The sequence below is a fragment of the Schistocerca nitens genome, chromosome 2 (genome assembly GCF_023898315.1).
Source record: "Schistocerca nitens isolate TAMUIC-IGC-003100 chromosome 2, iqSchNite1.1, whole genome shotgun sequence".
Classification (NCBI taxonomy): Eukaryota; Metazoa; Arthropoda; class Insecta; order Orthoptera; family Acrididae; genus Schistocerca; species Schistocerca nitens.
This window is the reverse complement of record NC_064615.1, coordinates 910,887,411-910,905,976: the sequence shown is the minus strand read 5'-3', so window position 1 is coordinate 910,905,976 and position 18,566 is coordinate 910,887,411. Positions and strand designations below refer to the sequence as shown.

At 41.4% G+C, this 18,566-nt stretch overlaps 1 protein-coding gene across 1 annotated transcript in view; it reads left to right on the top strand.

The window, feature by feature from the left end:
• The window catches only part of LOC126237224 (hemolymph lipopolysaccharide-binding protein-like), a 37,753-nt gene extending 20,066 nt beyond the window's left edge, over nt 1–17,687 (top strand). The window contains exons 4-5 of the mRNA XM_049947112.1: nt 11,692–11,946; nt 17,340–17,687. Coding sequence (XP_049803069.1) covers nt 11,692–11,946; nt 17,340–17,512 — 428 coding nt within the window. The 3' untranslated portion in view covers nt 17,513–17,687. The remainder of the gene's footprint in view (nt 1–11,691; nt 11,947–17,339) is intronic.
• The last annotated feature ends 879 nt before the right edge of the window (nt 17,688–18,566 follow it).

Below are 18,566 nucleotides of genomic sequence, written 5' to 3'. Positions count from 1 at the left end.
CATAGATATTCCATATCGCAGGCAGCGGGTGAGCAATCGATCGAAATTACATCTGCTCAAGTGCGCTAGAAAATAGTAATGGACCCCTAATGAACCCCTTACATAGTGTTGCCATTTTTTGTTTTTGGGTGTCTAGTTCACTGACGAGTTTTAGTTCTCTTATCATCATTAGGTATCACAAGACATTCAGAACTGTTTCTGGGTGTAACGCGTGTTCCCACGTCTCGCCATATGACCGAAAGTAATGCACCCAGGAGCGCTGTCGAAAAAGATTTCTTTGGTAGTCCCAGTGAAGGAGGAATAGTATCGCATGGGTGCACTAACCTCCATACCTCCATTCACCGGTCAACGTTAATGTGACACTGTATTTCATCCCTATGTGCGATTTCCAGGGGTGTATTCAGCCTTTACTTCGTGTTTATGAATGAAAATGGGCGACTGCGTATAACAGCACAAGTGAAGTAGGTCCTGGTACGAAATAATATTCGGCGGATAGACTGATTCGATCGTTTGCCCGAGTTAAATGTCATGCGGCACGAGTAAAATGCGACGGGTGATATACTGCTGCAGCACGGACACCTGCACCAACGAACTTCCCGCAGTTGTCAAACCGCTGTTGTCAACTGCGCAGGTGGAGAGATGCAACCTCATACCGCAAGAACTCCCTAGCAGTCTTGTTCCCAGCATGGGAACACGATGCAGAGGTTGCACTGTTGCCCATGGTCACCACACACACTATTAAGAACCATGTCCAGGCTTTTGTGCTGTCTTGGGACTTATTATAAATCGCGGTGACGTAAGTGATATTGTATAACGGAAGTTTCATTTCTGTTCATCTCATTCTGTAATTGATTCAGTTACCTTTCTTTCTACATATAGTCCAACTTTCACCGAGCTTTGTTTATTGCCAGTCACACATAACGCAAGTTACTTTCGTTCTTAACTTCTACACTCCACTGCAATTTCTCCATTTCCTACCGCAGCTCCACTTACATTTGTGACAAGGCTCACATTGATAACCACAATAGCACTTCATGCAGAGTGGAATGTTATCCATCAAATAAATACATAAACAAATGTGAGATGTAAAACGAAGTCTTAAATGTTTCTGATTATTAAGGATTTTCCGAAGCATATCAATGTCGGAAGTCAACGGTCCAATAATCTTTAAATATTCCTATACTTATTTTGAAAATATGCCTCGTCCTAGGCTGCTGCGGGTAGTTGAGAAACTACCGATTATGTTGCTCGTTTCTTTTTAGCCAATATTCAATTATGATAATTCATAAGGAAGGCAATATTTTGCTGCCATGAAAGATCAGAGTGAAAATTTCTGTAAGTGGCACAAAAATGGTATTCATATCAATGAAATATTACGAGATATGTTACGTTGCAGATATAGTGAAAGTATGTTACTCAAGAGTCAACTTTATCAGCGGCAACAGACTTTTAGTTTAGTTACAGTGTTCTATTTATTTTGTTTGGATCAATGACATATAAAACTGCATCTTTGTAGACTTCTGTTCAAAAATAGTTCAAATGGCTCTGAGCACTATGGGACTTACCTGCTGAGGTCATCGGTCCCCTGGAACTTAGAACTACTTGAACCTAACTAACCTAAGGACATCACACACATCCACGCCCGAGGCAGGATTCGAACCAGCCACCGTTGCGGTCGCGCGATTCCAGACTGCAGCGCCTAGAATCGCTTGGCCACTCCGACCGGCCAGACTTCTGTTATTTGTAATTTATCGCCAAATGATATTTATCTCAAGTTAGTGAATATTTATGAGTTATCTTCTACTTCATTGTGAACAGTTACAGCAACAGAATTAAAACGTGCTTCAGTTCTGTGTAAGATAAGGAAGGTGAATGTGGTCCAAAATTTTCGATGATCGAGATGAGTTTCTCAGAAAAGTTTCATAGTGTCAAAAAATAAAACGAATCCGATTGAATTTGTCGGAAGTGTTTATAGTGCTTAGTTATATTGTAAACTATAAAAACGTAAATGACGGAGATTGAATTTTCTGCACCAAATGAAGGGAAAAATATCGACGTGAACAGCAGTGCATCGCCAAATGGGACACATTACGAAGATGGTACCTTCTGTAGTATGTGTCAGAAAATTACTATACATGGTGAAGAGAAATTCGCCTACTCGGTCCTCCTTACATACAAGCAATAAATAAAAATGTCATTCATCAAATTTCGTCCTCCGCATATTTCCGGCAGTAAATGGACGTTTAAGATTGGCAATCAGGAACCCTGTAACCGCATGTACGGTAACTATCTCTGTCAGAAAAGAGCAGTAGTGCCGTGCAGTTGTTGCAGTAGACAGCGTTTTGGGTCAGCATGCTGTAGGTTGAGGGTTCGAGTCTCCATCGAGGCGTAAGTGCTTTTATGTGCTAGATGTAGGCTGCATGGTACATTATTTTGCATCTTAATCGTCATACAGCGATTACAGTCGGTATTCTACAAAATGATTTTACTTACGTAAAACGAATCAGGAATGGAAGTACCACAGTTTTCATTGGTTAGCTTTTAAAGAAGATTTTTGGACATCATGGAGCTGGCTGCTGTGACGGAGCGGTTCTAGGCGCTTCAGTCCGGAACCGCGCTGCTGCTACAGTCGCGGGTTCGAATCGTGCTTCGGGCATGGATGTGTGTGATGTCCCTATGTTAGTTAGGTTTAAGTAGTTCTAAATCTAGGGAACTGATGACGTCAGATGTTAAGTCCCATAGTGCTTAGAGCTATTTGAACCACATCATGGAGGCCAAATGTTTCGCAACCACTCCCTCTACTAGATTCCAAACCTGTCTTCTGTATACGCATACACTCCGTCAATGGTCCCATCGATTATTACCAACTATTATTCTTGCCGCATTCCGATCAGTTACATTTCGTTCGGGCCTTGCGTCACCAGTAGGGATAGTAAACTGCTTCACAAATAATTTACAAACTCGGTTACCATTTGTATATATTATCACCACTAATCATGCTTTTCAACGTGGAATATGGTAAATGCATGCTGTTTAGTAGGTATTTACATGCGTTACTGTTATTATTAATATTATCATCAATGGAAATGAGGAAACATCACGTCTCTTACCGGTAGGGAAACAGTGTATTTCGAAAATAAACATTGCAGAATCGGCAGTGTGGGGATAAATCGTGCAGAAAAAAAGCTGTAAAAGAGGTGGAATAGCCCGCTGCGAATTATGACTTGTTGTACTGTATCCGCCATTCACCAGACACGAACTAGCTTATAGCGGAGTAACGCGTCCGTGACCGACTCCACGTACGTTTATACAAACAGTATTTTCTTCTTGCATTATTCAAAACAGTGTGGCAGACGTATCACATACACAAGCGATGAATATGTGGATATGCTTCTGGTCCTTGGTGCATCTGACTACTGGACTGGTGTTGCAGCTCGTGAATATGCAGCCAGATGTCCTGGTCGTCGTCATACTGATAAAAATGTATTTCGTCATCTGGAGTTTCGCTTTCGGGAGAGAGGTTCTCTCCCTCCACCACCGCGTGACAATAGTTGTCCACGGACTAGGCGCACTCTTAGTTACTGACATCATACACCAAGAACCCAGTGAAGTACGCGTAGCGTAACAAGTCAGCACGTTGTTTGATGAGCTGCGCGAGCATCGGCTGCACCCCTATCATTATACTTTAACGCAAACCTGTTTCTTGGAGACATCCGTCCGAGAAGTTGCAGCATTAGAAAATTGCAGGGAAATGCAGGAAGATCTGCAGCGGATAGGCACTTGGTGCAGGGAGTGGCAACTGACCCTTAACATAGACAAATGTAATGTATTGCGAATAGATGGAAAGAAGGCTCCTTTATTGATGAGTATGTGATAGCGGAACAAACACTGGTAGCAGTTACTTCTGTAAAATATCTGGGAGTATGCGTACGGAACGATTTGAAGTGGAATGATCATGTAAAATTAATTGTTGGTAAGGCGGGTGCCAGGTTGAGATTCATTGGGAGAGTCCTTAGAAAATGTAGGTCCGTCAACAAAAGAGGTGGCTTACAAAACACTCGTTCGACCCATACTTGAATATGACTCATCAGTGTGCGATACGTACCAGGTCGGGTTGACAGAGGAGATAGAGAAGATCCAAAGAAGACCGGCGCGTTTCATCACAGGGTTATTTAGTAAGCGTGATAGCGTTACGGAGATGTTTAGCAAACTCAAGTGGCAGACTCTGCAAGAGAGGCGCCCTGCATCGCGGGGTAGCTTGCTGTCCAGGTTTCGAGAGGGTGCGTTTCTGGATGAGGTATCGAATATATTGCTTCCCCCTACTTATACATGCCTAGGAGATCACGAATGTAAAATTAGAGAGATTCGAGCGCGCACGGAGGCTCTCCGGCAGTCGTTCTTCCCGCGAACCATACGCGACTGGAACAGGAGTGGGAGGTAATGACAGTGGCACGTAAAGTGCCCTCCGCCACACACCGTTGGGTGGTTTGCAGAGTATAAATGTAGATGTAGATGGGTGCAGTTCTGTGAAAGGCTCCAGCAACATCAGGAAGCCATCGAAGTCGTCATAAACACTGTATTATGGTCGGATGAAGCAACCTTCACTCGTGAAGGTGTCTTCAATATGCACAAAGCTCACAGAATTGGTGTGACATTAACCCGTTCGTCACCCGCAACTATGGATATCAAGTTCGCTGTAGCATGTACGGAAAATTGGGAGACAGGAGTTTGGTCCCTGCTTGTTAGCTGACTGGTTAAGTGCACGAATGTACCATAAATTCCTCTCAAACTGTTTGCCTGACGCACTGAAAGATGTTCCATTTCATTTCGGTAGAGGTTATGGTTCCAACATGAAGGTGTACCTCCACATTTTGAAATTCATGTGAGACAGAATATTTCCATGGGAATGGGTTGTATGGGGATGTCCAGTTGTATGGTCTCCGCGTTCATCTGACCTAAATCCCTTGCATTTCGTCATGTGAGGGATTCGATTCCTGGACGGGTTAGGGATTTTCTCTGCCAGCGGACTGAGCGTTTGTGTTGTCGTTTCATCATCATCATCATTCTTAACAGGGGCTAGAGTGGACTGTGTAAAAAAGTTGGACTGTTTAGAAATTGGGACTTTGTACGGGCGCTGATGACCGAGCAGTTGAGCGCCCCACAAACCAAACATCAACACGTTCCCATGAGAACACTTGAAGGACACGTGTATTCTACCCCGCCGACATAAGTGGAAGAGCTGCTTGTGCGTGTTCATGGTGCTTTTGCGTCTGTGAATCCATCCACGTTGCGAAGAGTCCAGAGCCGTATGAGCCATCGGGTCGTTTAATGACTGGACTACAGGGAGGTCACTTCGACGATCTGCTCTGAGAACAACATATCCTGTTTTAAACATCATTCGGTCATTAATATGGAAATTATTATTGTCACTGGTTGCTAATGTGTTACATCTGAGCAACCATACTGCATATAATATTAATGACTAGCAGATGTTGAGTTATTTAACTGTGCAGTCATGTTTGGCATCTCGAAACTGATATTTTTTTGCAGTTGTTCTGTCCTAAGACAGGTCATTTGTTTCAACTGTCTCTTTTTAACTCGTCTGACCACCTTTCTTTATGTCCACCGTTACAAAACCCTGTGCTATGTAAATGTCGGATACGAGTGGCTCAAGAAGCAGTGTATGTATTTCAGTATTACTTGGAACAATGAAACTTACAAGAACAAATACGCCTTGACCCAGATTCGAACGGCCGATCTCCTTCATGGCAAGCCAAGCCAAACCGCTATCCACCAAATGCACGGCACTGCTCCGTCCTTCTGGCAGAGGTGGTTACTGTACATGAGATTACAGTATGGCCAGATTGCCAATCTTTAACGTTCATTCACTGCCGGAAATACGCGGAGAACGAAATTTTGTGATAGATATTTGTTTACTGCTAGTATTTGAGGAATCGCGCTCCGAAGGCCGGGTGCACGTATTTATCTTCACCCTTTATAGTCTGGACATGGTGAAAACACTTTAGTTGTGTTTCGGTCGTTTCCAGCGAGATCAGTGGGAAGAGATGTATCCTTAGAGACAGCAAATACGTATAGATACTTAGTCTGCGACATCAGATATTCAATCCATTTCCACTTCTCTATCTAATGATGAATAATTTTGGGAACGATTATAATCCTCTCTTACCCTACGTTTTGGATTGTAATTATAAAACAATTACGTCTAGCTTTGGGTAAGTTTTATTAACAAATCAACACACAGAGTTTTATCAAATATCACTGTGTTTTGCAATTTTCTCACATGATGACATAGTTGGAGACCGTGGCTGTTATTTGAAGACAAATGTTGATGGTGTTGGCACATCAACCTGCCACAAATTTACTTTCAGTTCCTTTATTCAAAGGGTACTGTTACCGGTTTCAAATCGTTGTGATCCATCTTCAGACGGTTTACACGCTTTCCTTATAACATGTGGTGTGTTTTTTACAGATTAATTGTACTAAAATATAAGTAATACATAATTGTAAGCACGCCCCACACAGGTGGTTGCGTTACAGATTTTCGTTGCATGTGACTGACGTGAGATGTCGGTTTGGAGTGTTTGTTTTCATAACATTCGTCCAACAGATGTGAATACATCCCACTGCATACTTATTGTTGCACATATAAATTTTTCTCACGGAACACTTTAGATTTGTCACAAAGAAGATTTATACCACGCACCACATGATTAGATACATATAAAGAGCTTACAAACATATGAGTATCAAAGATGCTATGATATATCGTAACGTTTGAAGATGTTCTACGTTTGGAAAGGATCATATTTTCACTTAACGCAACTGAAATGCATTTTACACTAGTATATAGACATTTATTTTTTGAGTTGATACTGTTACATTAATTATAAAGTTGTTTCTTTTTTTTTTTGTTACTGTATAGGTATAGTACATTATTTAATTACATTTAGCATCATGAGAATTATAGTGACATATAAATTTGCTACTTGATCTGCAGATAGGCGTACTAATATTATTTGCTTTGGAGGTTGGAAAATAATTTTTGGAAATTTTTCAGGAAAGGGGTGTTAGCAAACTCTGTTTGTTCATTAAGGATATAGTCTGGGATGCTGTTTTTGTGTGTGTGTGTATCTGTTTCTTCTAATATATTCATGGTGGCTCCTTTTCTGCTAGATGTAAAATTTTTAAGTTGTTCTCAGTGTTTCTCACTGGATGGTTTTCTTCAGCAATATGGGCTGCAAATGCAGATTTGTTCAAGTTACCAAGTCTTAAAGCATCAATGTTTTCTTTGTATCTAATTTCAAAACTTCTGCCTGTTTGTCCAATGTAGAATTTTGGGCCTGTATCGCATTTGAGTTTGAATATTCCTGATTTACGGTAGGGACTCTTGGAGGTATTTACATCATGGATTACTTTTTGTTGCAATTTATTATTTGTGGAAAAGCTGATTATGATATTTTTCTTTTTAAATAAGTTTGCTATTCGTTATGATAGTGGGCCTATGTATGAGGGAGTAGCATATTTAGGTTTGGCTTCTGTGGCACACTGATTTGGCTTCAGGTGACTGCTGTGAAGTGGATCTGTGGTTTTTGTCTGCATTTTGTTGTGGAGTTTTCTATTATTATGCGTTTATATCCATTATTATGAGCAACTGTTTGAATTATATTGATTTCCTTTTGTTGGTCTGTGTCACTCATTGGCACTTTTTTAATTCGGTGTAGCATCATTGTGAAATACGCCATTTTTTGTTGGCAGGTGTGGCAAGATGAGTTGTCAATATTGACATCTGTGGTGTTAGGTTTTCTGTAAATACTAAATTGATGTTCACTGTTACTATTGCAAATCTTCAGGTCAAGAAAGTCAATGATTTTATTAGTTTCATGTTCAACTGTGAATTTAATATTTTTATGCATTTTGCTTAGATCTGCTGCTAATGTACCTATTTCATTGCCTATGCCATCAAAAATCAAGATTGTATAATCAACATATCTTCTGTAGTAGACTATTTTGTTTGAGGTGTGCTGGTTGGTTGAGAAAAATGTTTGTTCTATATGGTTGATGTAAATGTCAGCCAATATCCCAGATAAGTTACTTCCCATTGCCAAACCTTCATGTTGTTGATACAGTTTGTTGTTGTAGCTAAAGTAATTATGCTCTAGAATAAGTGAAAGTATGTTTTGTCTGACAATATCGAACTTAAGTCATATAAAAAAGAACAGCAAGAAGTACTGAAGGTTTATTCTATGGAATTTCATTGAGGCTATGTCTATCTCCGTATATTTAGACGAAGGTCCTCGTTCTAAATTAACCGAGCAAATGCAATAGAATCTGGTCACACCGTCTCTTGATATTTGCAATGTTTGTATGTGCTCTACACTTGGCCTGAGTCTTGTGGAATGAGTACCTTGCAGGCGATATTCTCACGACAAAGAGTCACCTACATGCCTCGTGTCATATTAATGAAGATATATCGAATTATGGTCGGCTTCTACTGGAACTGATTAACTTTCGCAACTGTATTGTAGATGACGATAACCTTTATCTTTCAGTTAGACATTCTGAAGAGCTTCTGACAGTGTTGCAGTGTAGTCTATGCTGAGAAATGATTGTTAAGGAAAAAATCGATGTGATGCGCCGTTTCCGACTTAATTAGCACTTATGTTAGCCAGTCAGGCCGACAGGTGCGTAAGTTCAACAGCCCTATCAGAGACGGTATCGCCAAATATGTTCTGTAGCGATGTTTGATGTATTTTTCTTCTTTGTTTTTTCTATTTTACTTTTTTCTAGGTAACTGCGTTTCCTATCGCCATATGGGATACTTGTATTCTTTTTGCTACAACATCCCTCTGTTTGACGTCACAAATCAACAATTTTCGAATGAAATCTGAATTAAACATAGACATTTTCAATTTTGCTGCAAATACGGATTATTTTTAAATAACAAACAAGAGGATAACTGTATAGGGCAGATGTTTCGTAGATTACATGACCCTTTATATATCCTCATTCACTTTTTAGATGGTTCATAGCTTCTGGTTTACAGTGGAATTTCGTAAGACCCTCATTGCGTACATACGGAAACCGATCGTTATGGGATAAAGTCCGATAGCTATGAAACACGTCCAACATGTCACCTTAACTGACCAAAGCTACTATGAAAACTGTAGAGATCTACGCTTCTTTGTGATAATCTGCGGTAGCCACTGCAGTTTTACAACTCTAAACTGGAGGGCTGCTTGAATTTGTGCGCACAACGGCCTGACTGGATAAATGGTTCAAATGGCTCTGAGCACTATGGGACTTAACTACTGAGGTCATCAGTCCCCTAGAACTTAGAACTACTTAAACCTAACTAACCTAAGGACAACACACACATCCATGCCCGAGGCAGGATTCGAACCTGCGACCGTAGCGGTCACGCGGTTCCAAACTGACGCGCTTAGAACCGCACGGCCACACCGGCCGGCCGACTGGATAAATGCAATGCTGACTCAGGGCCAGCAAAAGTTTAGAAATTTTTGTTTAACACTTATTTCTCAGCGAAACGTATCCTGCTACACCATTATAAGCTTTTCAGGCCTTTTCTGACCACCCTGTGTATTAACCATCGCACCGCAAATTTGATTTGAATTACCTTGCACCTCACACTGGGGTCCACTGGAGCCCAGTAAAATATTATCATATATCATGTGTTCCAAGCTCATTAATACATACATTGGACTGTCTTACATATATATGACGTTGTAAATAACTATGTAGTTAGCTGTAGTGATTTTATTATTATTACAAGAATGAGTAACATATGGTATTTATAAAATGTGCATAGTATTATTAATAAATGATATTTTGTATTACTTTATGTTAGTTGTCTCATATTTGAATGTGTATAATGGAATAGAATGACTTACTTCACTTTATTTAGTTATTACAATTAGTACCATACGGTATTTATAAATTTGGTAAGTGTTACACTTCAGCACTATACTGAGAATAAGGTTTAATATATATTTTTTATTACATGAGCCTGACTTGAATGTGTAAAGTAATATAGTGTAACATAATATAATGGATTACTTGATTTTTACGGAATATTTTGGCATTAAAGGCAAATTGTGTTTTACTGTCATTTTTAGAACGTAAAAATGGTATTTCAGGTTTATTTTTTCATACAGTTGCCAACATTGTCAAACCAAAGCTTTCAATCATTGTCTGACAAAGAGGAATGGACGAAATTCAGTTGTCAACTTCAGGTTCCTATTAGTGCCATGGATCGGTTCTGATAACTTTCTCACATAATGTATGGAATAGCGTTTAGTATGTAATAAGTCTCGGAATCATTCAGCATCAAAATCTTAATTCCATATTTGTCCGGTTTTGAAGATATGTACATTCTGAATGGGCATTTGCCACGGAAGCCCATTAGCTGCTCCTCTATTGTATAGTATTCGAAAGAGGTGTGTAGGGATTTGCAGTTGTCAATAAATTTAGTCCAGATGTCCTGAATGAGTGCAAATTAGTCTTCTTGTTTTCTTTCATGCAGGTTGCTTTGTCATCGAATCTTAAACAACTAGTCGGAAACTGAAATAGCCTTTGTGACATTGTAGAGCAAAACAGGGCATTTTCAAAGTTCTTCTAAATTTGTGTGACCAGCCTTGTTTTCGCCACAGAGTTGCAAGAGTCCAATGGCAGCTCTTAGCTCTACAATACTATTGTACTGTTATGGTAACTTTCCGGGTTTCAGGTTGAAGAACTTTTGCGAGTAATTTCGTCGTTCTCGTAAGTGACAATTATGTCTGGCATTTCTTCTGTCACTAATAACTGACTTACTTTAATTGGACTAGAAATAAAACATGCTTGACCCCTTGGTCCTGGGAGGTGAGTAGCTAAATTTCTGGATTTAGTCCTTTCTCTCTTAGATGGTGTAGTTGAAGACGACTTATACCCATTCTCACCTAGAAAGATTTTTGAAATGAAGGAACTACCATGACTATCATCATCGTCTTCTCCACTCTCTTCTGTACCTGATGATTCCTGTATTTCGACAGAATCAGGATATTCATCGGAATCTAGACCTCCAAATGAATGTTTTTCCTGGTCCAACCCATCCAAAAGTGCAGTATATACTGTATATCGTCATCTGTTATAAGTCTTTAACTCAATGTCGCTGAAAAATAAAATAAAATAATATAGGGCTAATACTGAAAGGAAACAGTTATAAGTTACACATAGTATATGTTTCAATACTGTGTTTTTATCAAGCTATTATTTTCAGTGTGCATAAATGAACTAAACGGAACGCACATTAGGGTAATGAAGACCCCTACGGACGTTCAACAACCTGTACAGCCTGACACTACCGCAACAACAATGCCAATGTTGGAGTTAATCTCGCATACATGTAGACAGTGTTACCAACCTAATATGCACTAAGTTTCAATATATTGTAGCCAATATACTATTTGTAATACACAAAAAATAATACACAGTTAGTTTAATTAGCCACATCCCAGAGTCATTCGATAGCAACAGTCTTTGGCCTACCTATAAGAGTACACACGATTTTTACAGGACGGTCTGTACTAACCTATTGTTGACATATCTTTGTATGATTAGCGTTATTTTCCCTATTGTTTCATGAACCTAATGTGTCATTTGATATATCACGGACAGCACCTCCTCCCCGTGTTGGTGCCGACTACAAATTCTTTCGAAATGTTGGATACTATAAGCTGCACACTGAGAAAATGAACTGGGAAAATGCTCGGAGAACATGCGCAAAGGAAGGTGCGCACCTCGCCATTGTGAACTCTGAGGCGGAAGAAAATGCTATACGCGAAGTAATGAGAGCTCACTCGTCAGAAAACTTCCCTGCTTTCATCGGTTTCCACGATATTTTCAAGGAAGGAGAATACGTCACTGTCTTGGGTGAGTATCACTATTATGTAAGTGACATATTTAGACTGGCTGGAAAGATTCGTATTTCAATCATTCAACATGAAAGAAAAACGGAACTCACAGAACAAATCAGTCAGTATTTCGTGTGTAATTTCCGAAGAGATGCCCAGTATTTGAGAGAAGTTTCTACTCTCTTTCCACCGCATTCCTTCTTTAGCTGATAGTACTTGCAGTAAGTAGCTGTATGGCGTTAACAGCAGGAGTGATCATTTAGGGTTGATGTCCTGTTGACGACTTCAGATGTGGTTCGTACAGGATGAGGAAACATCCAAATATCAGGAATCCTAATTTTCTCTTTCATCAAACAGGACGATCAGAAACAGGCTGAAATGCTCGTAATGCTATTACAAGGTACTTTGTGCTGAGATGGGATTGTTAAGAAAAAAAATTAGGTACATGGCACCATTTCCTAATTAATTGCTACTGAAGTTAGCCAACCAGGCCTCTGCGCGCCCAGATTCAAGCGGCCCGCCAGGTGCAGTTAGTGTCACTTGTTCTCGAAGCTTAGGTGAGAGCGCTAATTTTTTTCTGAGTAATTATTTCTTAACACGGCCTACACTGAAACACCCTTATAAAGCTGTTCAGTGCCTTTCTGATCACCCAATAAAAATCGCAACAGCAAAAAATAGTTACTGTAGAGTAATGATATTTCGGAAATACGTCTGGACGACATATTTATGTGGTTAACATAGAAAAAAACTGGTTGCTGCAAGCGTGAGACAAGCTATAGCAATTGTGATATGCTAGTACCTTAGTATCCAGTGCAATCGCCATAATGTTGAATGCCTGCATTGTATTCTACAGGTGCCGGATGTCAGTTCTATGCCTTTTGCGTTTGGTCGGTCAATGCAGGGAAAGTTAATGCTGTTTATATGGAAGGTGCTGGAATTGTCATCCGATGACGTCCAATACGTACTCCACTGGATACAGATCTGTGATCGACAAGGTCAAGGCGACACGTCGACACTCTGTAGAGAATGGAATGCCGGCACTATCCTGTCGGAAAAGACTCCCTAGAATAATATTCGTGAAAGACTGGACGACAGTTCGAATCACCAGTCTAACGTACGAATTTGCTGTCGGGGTGCAAGGAAAAACCACGAGAGGGCTCTTGCTATCATATGAAATCCCACCCCAGACATTAACTCCATGTGGATGTTCATTCTGCGATATTGCAGAAAGGCTTGACAGAAACGTGTCCAAGTGTATAATTGCTGTCAGCGGTGGTCACGACAATGTACTGTCGCAAAAGGACCGAGATCCAGGCGGCCACGTGGCACCATCGAGAGGGAAGACCATCGTGTTCTGCGTACGGCTCTGGCGCATCGTACTGCATCTGCAGCCATAATTAGTGTAGCAGTTGGTACCATAGTGACACAACGAACTCTTACAAATCGTTTAATTCAAGGACAGCTACGAGCCCTGTAGCGCACATTCCACTGACACCAAACCATCGCTATTTCCGATTTCAGTGGGGTCAAGAAAGAGCTAAGTGATTGCAGTGTGGAGGTCTATTGTGTTTACTGATGAAGCTGGTTTTGCCTCGGAGCCAGAATGTAAGGCCGCACTGCTTGGCTGTGAATAATTCCAGCCCAAGTATTAACTGAAAATCGTTCCTGAAAATGGTGGACAGCCGTAGCTCGAGGATTTTCACGAGCTCATATATGGGAATTGAGACTGTTGAACGTTCCTTTGCTTTTGAAAGTCAATTCATCAGTCCACAGAACAATGTTTGTGATTGCGGGAATTAGTATTCTTTGCTGCAAAGTCGTTCAGAATTGGAAAACCAGCAGGTATAAAGTCCTGTACCTTACTCAGCTTGTACGGAAGACGATGATCATCACGAAGGGTTCTCATAACTCTGCTAGAACTAGCATTTAGAGCATGAGCAACGGAGGTATGCTGTTTGAATTTTTGTTGTCGGACATTTGATGTACTCGTTTCTCGAAACCATGACTGTGTGTACTACATGGTCGACGTCGAGCAGAGAAATCTCTTTCAATGTGCCCCTTTCACGGAGAAGATGATCCACAGCCCCAAATGGCCTCTGATTTGGTTCAAATGGCTCTAAGAACTGTGGAACTTAACATCTGAGGTCATCAGTCCCCTAGACTTAGAATTACTTAAACATAACTAACCTAAGGACATCACACGCATCCATGTTCGAGGCAGGATTCGAACCTGCGACCGTAGCAGCAGCGCGGTTCCAGACTCTGATTTGGTATTCGTCTGTTTGGATAACGTTCTGCGTACAAACGCCGTGTTCCTTCCATAGTTCCTGCAGCACCAAAGGCCAAGTGCATGTCTGCAGGTACATTCCACACAAAACATTCCATGTCCTGCGCATAACAACACAGAGTGTTTTTACATTTGTAAGTGCATGCTATTGACCATAGCAGTTTTGCGCCTTAAAACCAAACCAAGAAAAATAAATAAAAAATAAATAAAACACTATCCTACCTTTGGTAGTACAACAATTGATTACCATTGGACAGCACACTGCAGCAACGAGTGAGGACAAAGGGAACTAGTACAAAATTTCTTCGTTAGGGCGCGGTTAAGAATGAAAACAATTCGAGCTTGACTTCAGAAAAGCGTTGCTCTGGATAATATTTCTACATTAGAGCTAAAATATTCGTAAGGATTAGCTTACCAACCAGTTCCTCCAGTCCTTATGGTAGATAATATCACAGTGGAATATTCAGCCTGCCAAGCAGGTTCAAGCAGTAAGTTTAGGTGTTGATCACAATAAAATCACTGAAATATGAAGTTCATAAAGAATTATTTCGTTTCATTTTTCGTAATGGATCTACGACAAGTGTGCTACAATCACATTTTCGTAGTACATCTTCAACCAGTGCGTCATAATACATCTACAAGATATAGGTTAGAATTTCATTTACTACTACCAATACACCTTTTCCACACGATGATTTTCTCCACTGTGTACAAACTTTAGGGACTATCGATGAGAGGATACGGAGCAATAGGGGACTAATGAACTTATGTCCGGAAATGCATTGTTCCCATGCTAGAGACAATTTATACAATAATACACCGTTACAGAGTTTGCGGCCTAATACGCGCTGTACCATGCAGCCACAGATACACTATGTGTTGATAATGGTTTCCATGTGCCTCAACGCATGTGTGTACGTGCCGTAGTATGTTCTGTCTCACACGTTCACATCGGCCTGGCTGCACGCGAAAAGTGTCAAAGGCAGCGTGAATACGCTGCTCCACTGTCTCCACATCTGGAATGGGCTCTGCATCCACGATACTTCTGAGTCGGCCCCATGACGAAATCGCAAGGGTTGAGATTCGGCGAACGAGTAGGCCATGGAACCGGGTCCCCTCGTCCAATTCCATCGACGGGGAAAGATTCTACTGAGATGCGTCTAGATGTTACTGGCGAAGTAGGCTGGAGCAACATCATGTAGCAGCCACATAACTCTTTGAATTATCAGTGGCACTTATTCCAGCAAGGGGAAGCCAAATCACCCTCAAGAAACGCTGATAGTTCCGGCCTGTTATGCGCCGGGGGAAGAATACTGGTCCCAAAATATCGTTGCCAGTTTCCCTGCTCAGTTTCTAGCGGCAGCGATGCTGATGATTCGCTGTCACCATACCATGGGGTTCTGCATACTATCCCACGGATAATCGTTATGAAAGTTTAAGATGCCACTGAGCGTAAAGTTGGCCTGTTCTATGAATGGGTTGGATGATACCAACCCCGAAATCGTGGTTGTCTGGTGAAGAAACCAGTGACAAAACTGCTCCCGATGTGGAACGTCTGTCGGTAGTAAGCCCTGCACACGCTGTAAGTGACAAGGGTAGTAACAGTTGCCATGGAGAATGTTCCAAGCGGTCGTATGGCTTACCCTGTACTGGCGGGTCAACCGCCTGGTACTGATACGGCGGTCGCCTTCCACAGCGTTAACCAAATTTTCCTCCAAGTCTGGTGTCGGAACACTTCGGGTATGTCCTTCATGATTTCCTGCTTCCATAAACATTCCTGTCTCCGGCAAACGACGAAACACTGTTGCAAACATTGACTGCTGTGGTTGTTGTCGGCGAGGACAGGTCTCCTGATACAACCTTGAAGCCCGCTGCCCTCTACCATTTGCCTTTCCATAAGTAAACACCACGTCGGCGAGCTCTCGATTCGAAGGGGCCTCGTAAAGCGGTTGTAGTAATCGGCGAATCGGTCGACATTTGAATACGAGCGACGTCTCTATTCATCAGTGTTGGCAAGAATGGGTGAACACAGCATCAAGAAGAGAGCTCTCAACCTAGTGAGAAGAGAGGACGTGAGGACCGAGCAATCATCAGAGTGGCACTGAGAGCCGCGGATTCGTGATTATCATTGATGCAAAGTACAGTTTGTGTGCCAGTGACCATAAGGAACCACTGTGTACAAGGCTGTATCAAATCTGGTACAAGGTGAGTTAGCAAGAGAAGTGAATCGGACACAACATTACCAATTACCATGACAGGAGAGGGTGCTCGGACGTGATGTACGAGATACATACAGTACGACCCTCCAGGAGGAAACCATGCATACTGTAACTGTGGCTGTATGGTACAGCGCGTATTAGACCGCTGTCTCCGTAACAAAGTATAATTGAATAAATGGTCTCTTGCATGCAAACAATGCTTTTCTGAACTTAAGTTCATTAGACCGTTTTTGTTCCGTATCCTCTCATCCATCAATCCCTAGAATTTGTACACGGTGGAAAAAATCACCCTCTATACGTACAACGTATGGGCTACAATTTCAGTACACTACATGAACATCACATGTAAGTTACAGTTTCAGATTACTACTTTTCTATGAGTGTAGTATGTAGGTTATAATTTCAGCACTTTACATATATAGTCGGTGGGATTTCTCTAAATCCTCCCCCCCTCCCCCGCACCTTCAGCGTACACCCATTGTCGTCCAAGTCCCGTGAGCTTCTGACACTTACGCATTTCCTGAACCTGAGCCACGCGAGTGAGTAAACTTCTAGGACACGACGTGCCTGCGGGCCTCTGAATCCCATTTCATCTGCTAGCACGTTACACGTTTTTTATGGCTGCATTAGCATGAAAATGAGTGATTCAGTAGGAAGCCGTTTGGGTGAATTCACATTCAATATTCAGTTGTAAGAACTCAAAAAAAAATTGAAAATTCGACTTTGGTTCTGCAAAAGACCGGAAGATGACGTGGGGAACTTGGATTATCATAAATGAGTGCCATTTTTTCGAGACTGCGAAACGGATTTAGCCTAGGTACAAGGGTTTTTGCTCACTGCTCAAATTTAACAATTATTCAAATAATAAATTTTACGTGTCTGAAATTATTGTTTCCTATGCTCCAGGTGAACCTCTGAAATCGAGTGGCCACGTAAGGTGGGCAAAGAGGGAGCCCAATAACGGGATGTTCCCCGGTTCTCCGGAAGGCGAGGACTGCGGGAACATTTACGCAGACGGAACCATCAACGACTGCAGGTGCACCCTGGAGATGGCATTTGTGTGCGAACAGAGTCTCTAATGTTTGTCGGGGCTGACTCTTTTGTATCCTGCTGTTAGCTGTGAATTGCTGAAACTTCAACACCTGCGCTTGGTTGCAAATTATGGAAGAAACAAACTGCGTATCAGGCTTCTTCTGCGAATAGGAAGATGTTACAAAGCAAAACATAAAATAAAAATCATTTCTTCTTCTGTTAGTGCTGATTATTCGTACAAGAAGCCAATGAGAATGTTCCTAAGAGTTGCATTTATTATACTGCCATTTGTATCAATATTTTTCACGTTTAAATTGATGCTAGAGTGTATTTACCTTCCGTGGGAAATGAAAATTGTTATTGTCGTGTTTATTCTTTCACTATCTACGTACTCATACTTGCACTTAAGAACGTCGAATCACAGGCAAATTTACATTTTTAAAACGGTCAGTTCTGTGGGAGAGCTTGTTGCAACTAGTTTTTATTCATATTGTTTCTACTGACCAGTACAATTAACCCTTTAAGCGATCATACAGGAAAGCTTTCTCACGAACTCTAGGTTTCGTTCATTGGCAACAGTTATGCATGTCCATTTCAAGAAACACACCTAATTTGAAAGATGTGAGCAGACACCGGTTTTTGAGACTATTTATTGCAGCATTCAAATAGTAAAGTGGAAGGCCACTATTTGATCATGCCCTTTGCAGAACACTCCAAGAAGAGATATGTATGGAAAATGCAAAAATGTAAACTTTGGCGGGCGATGGATGAATGAGCGACGCTGCACTACAATTTCGGAACCTCTGTCTGACCACGATGTAAATTTACTAAAATCATGCTTGTCATTCACAGACGAACTGCGAGAGAATTCCGGATCGGTGCCCCTTACATAATCTCTCAGTATTTGCCGCTTGCAATTCGAACTAAGCTGTAGCCATCACCCCCGCCCATTGTTGCGCACTTCATCTCTCGTACTTGAATCCGTGGGAGACGTCTTAGCGTGTGAGTGAGTGAGCATCGCTGTCGAAGAGAAGCGAGGACTCCGCCTATTGTTGTCAACCACAAACAGCGGTTGCGTCACCACAGAAACAGTTAGTTACT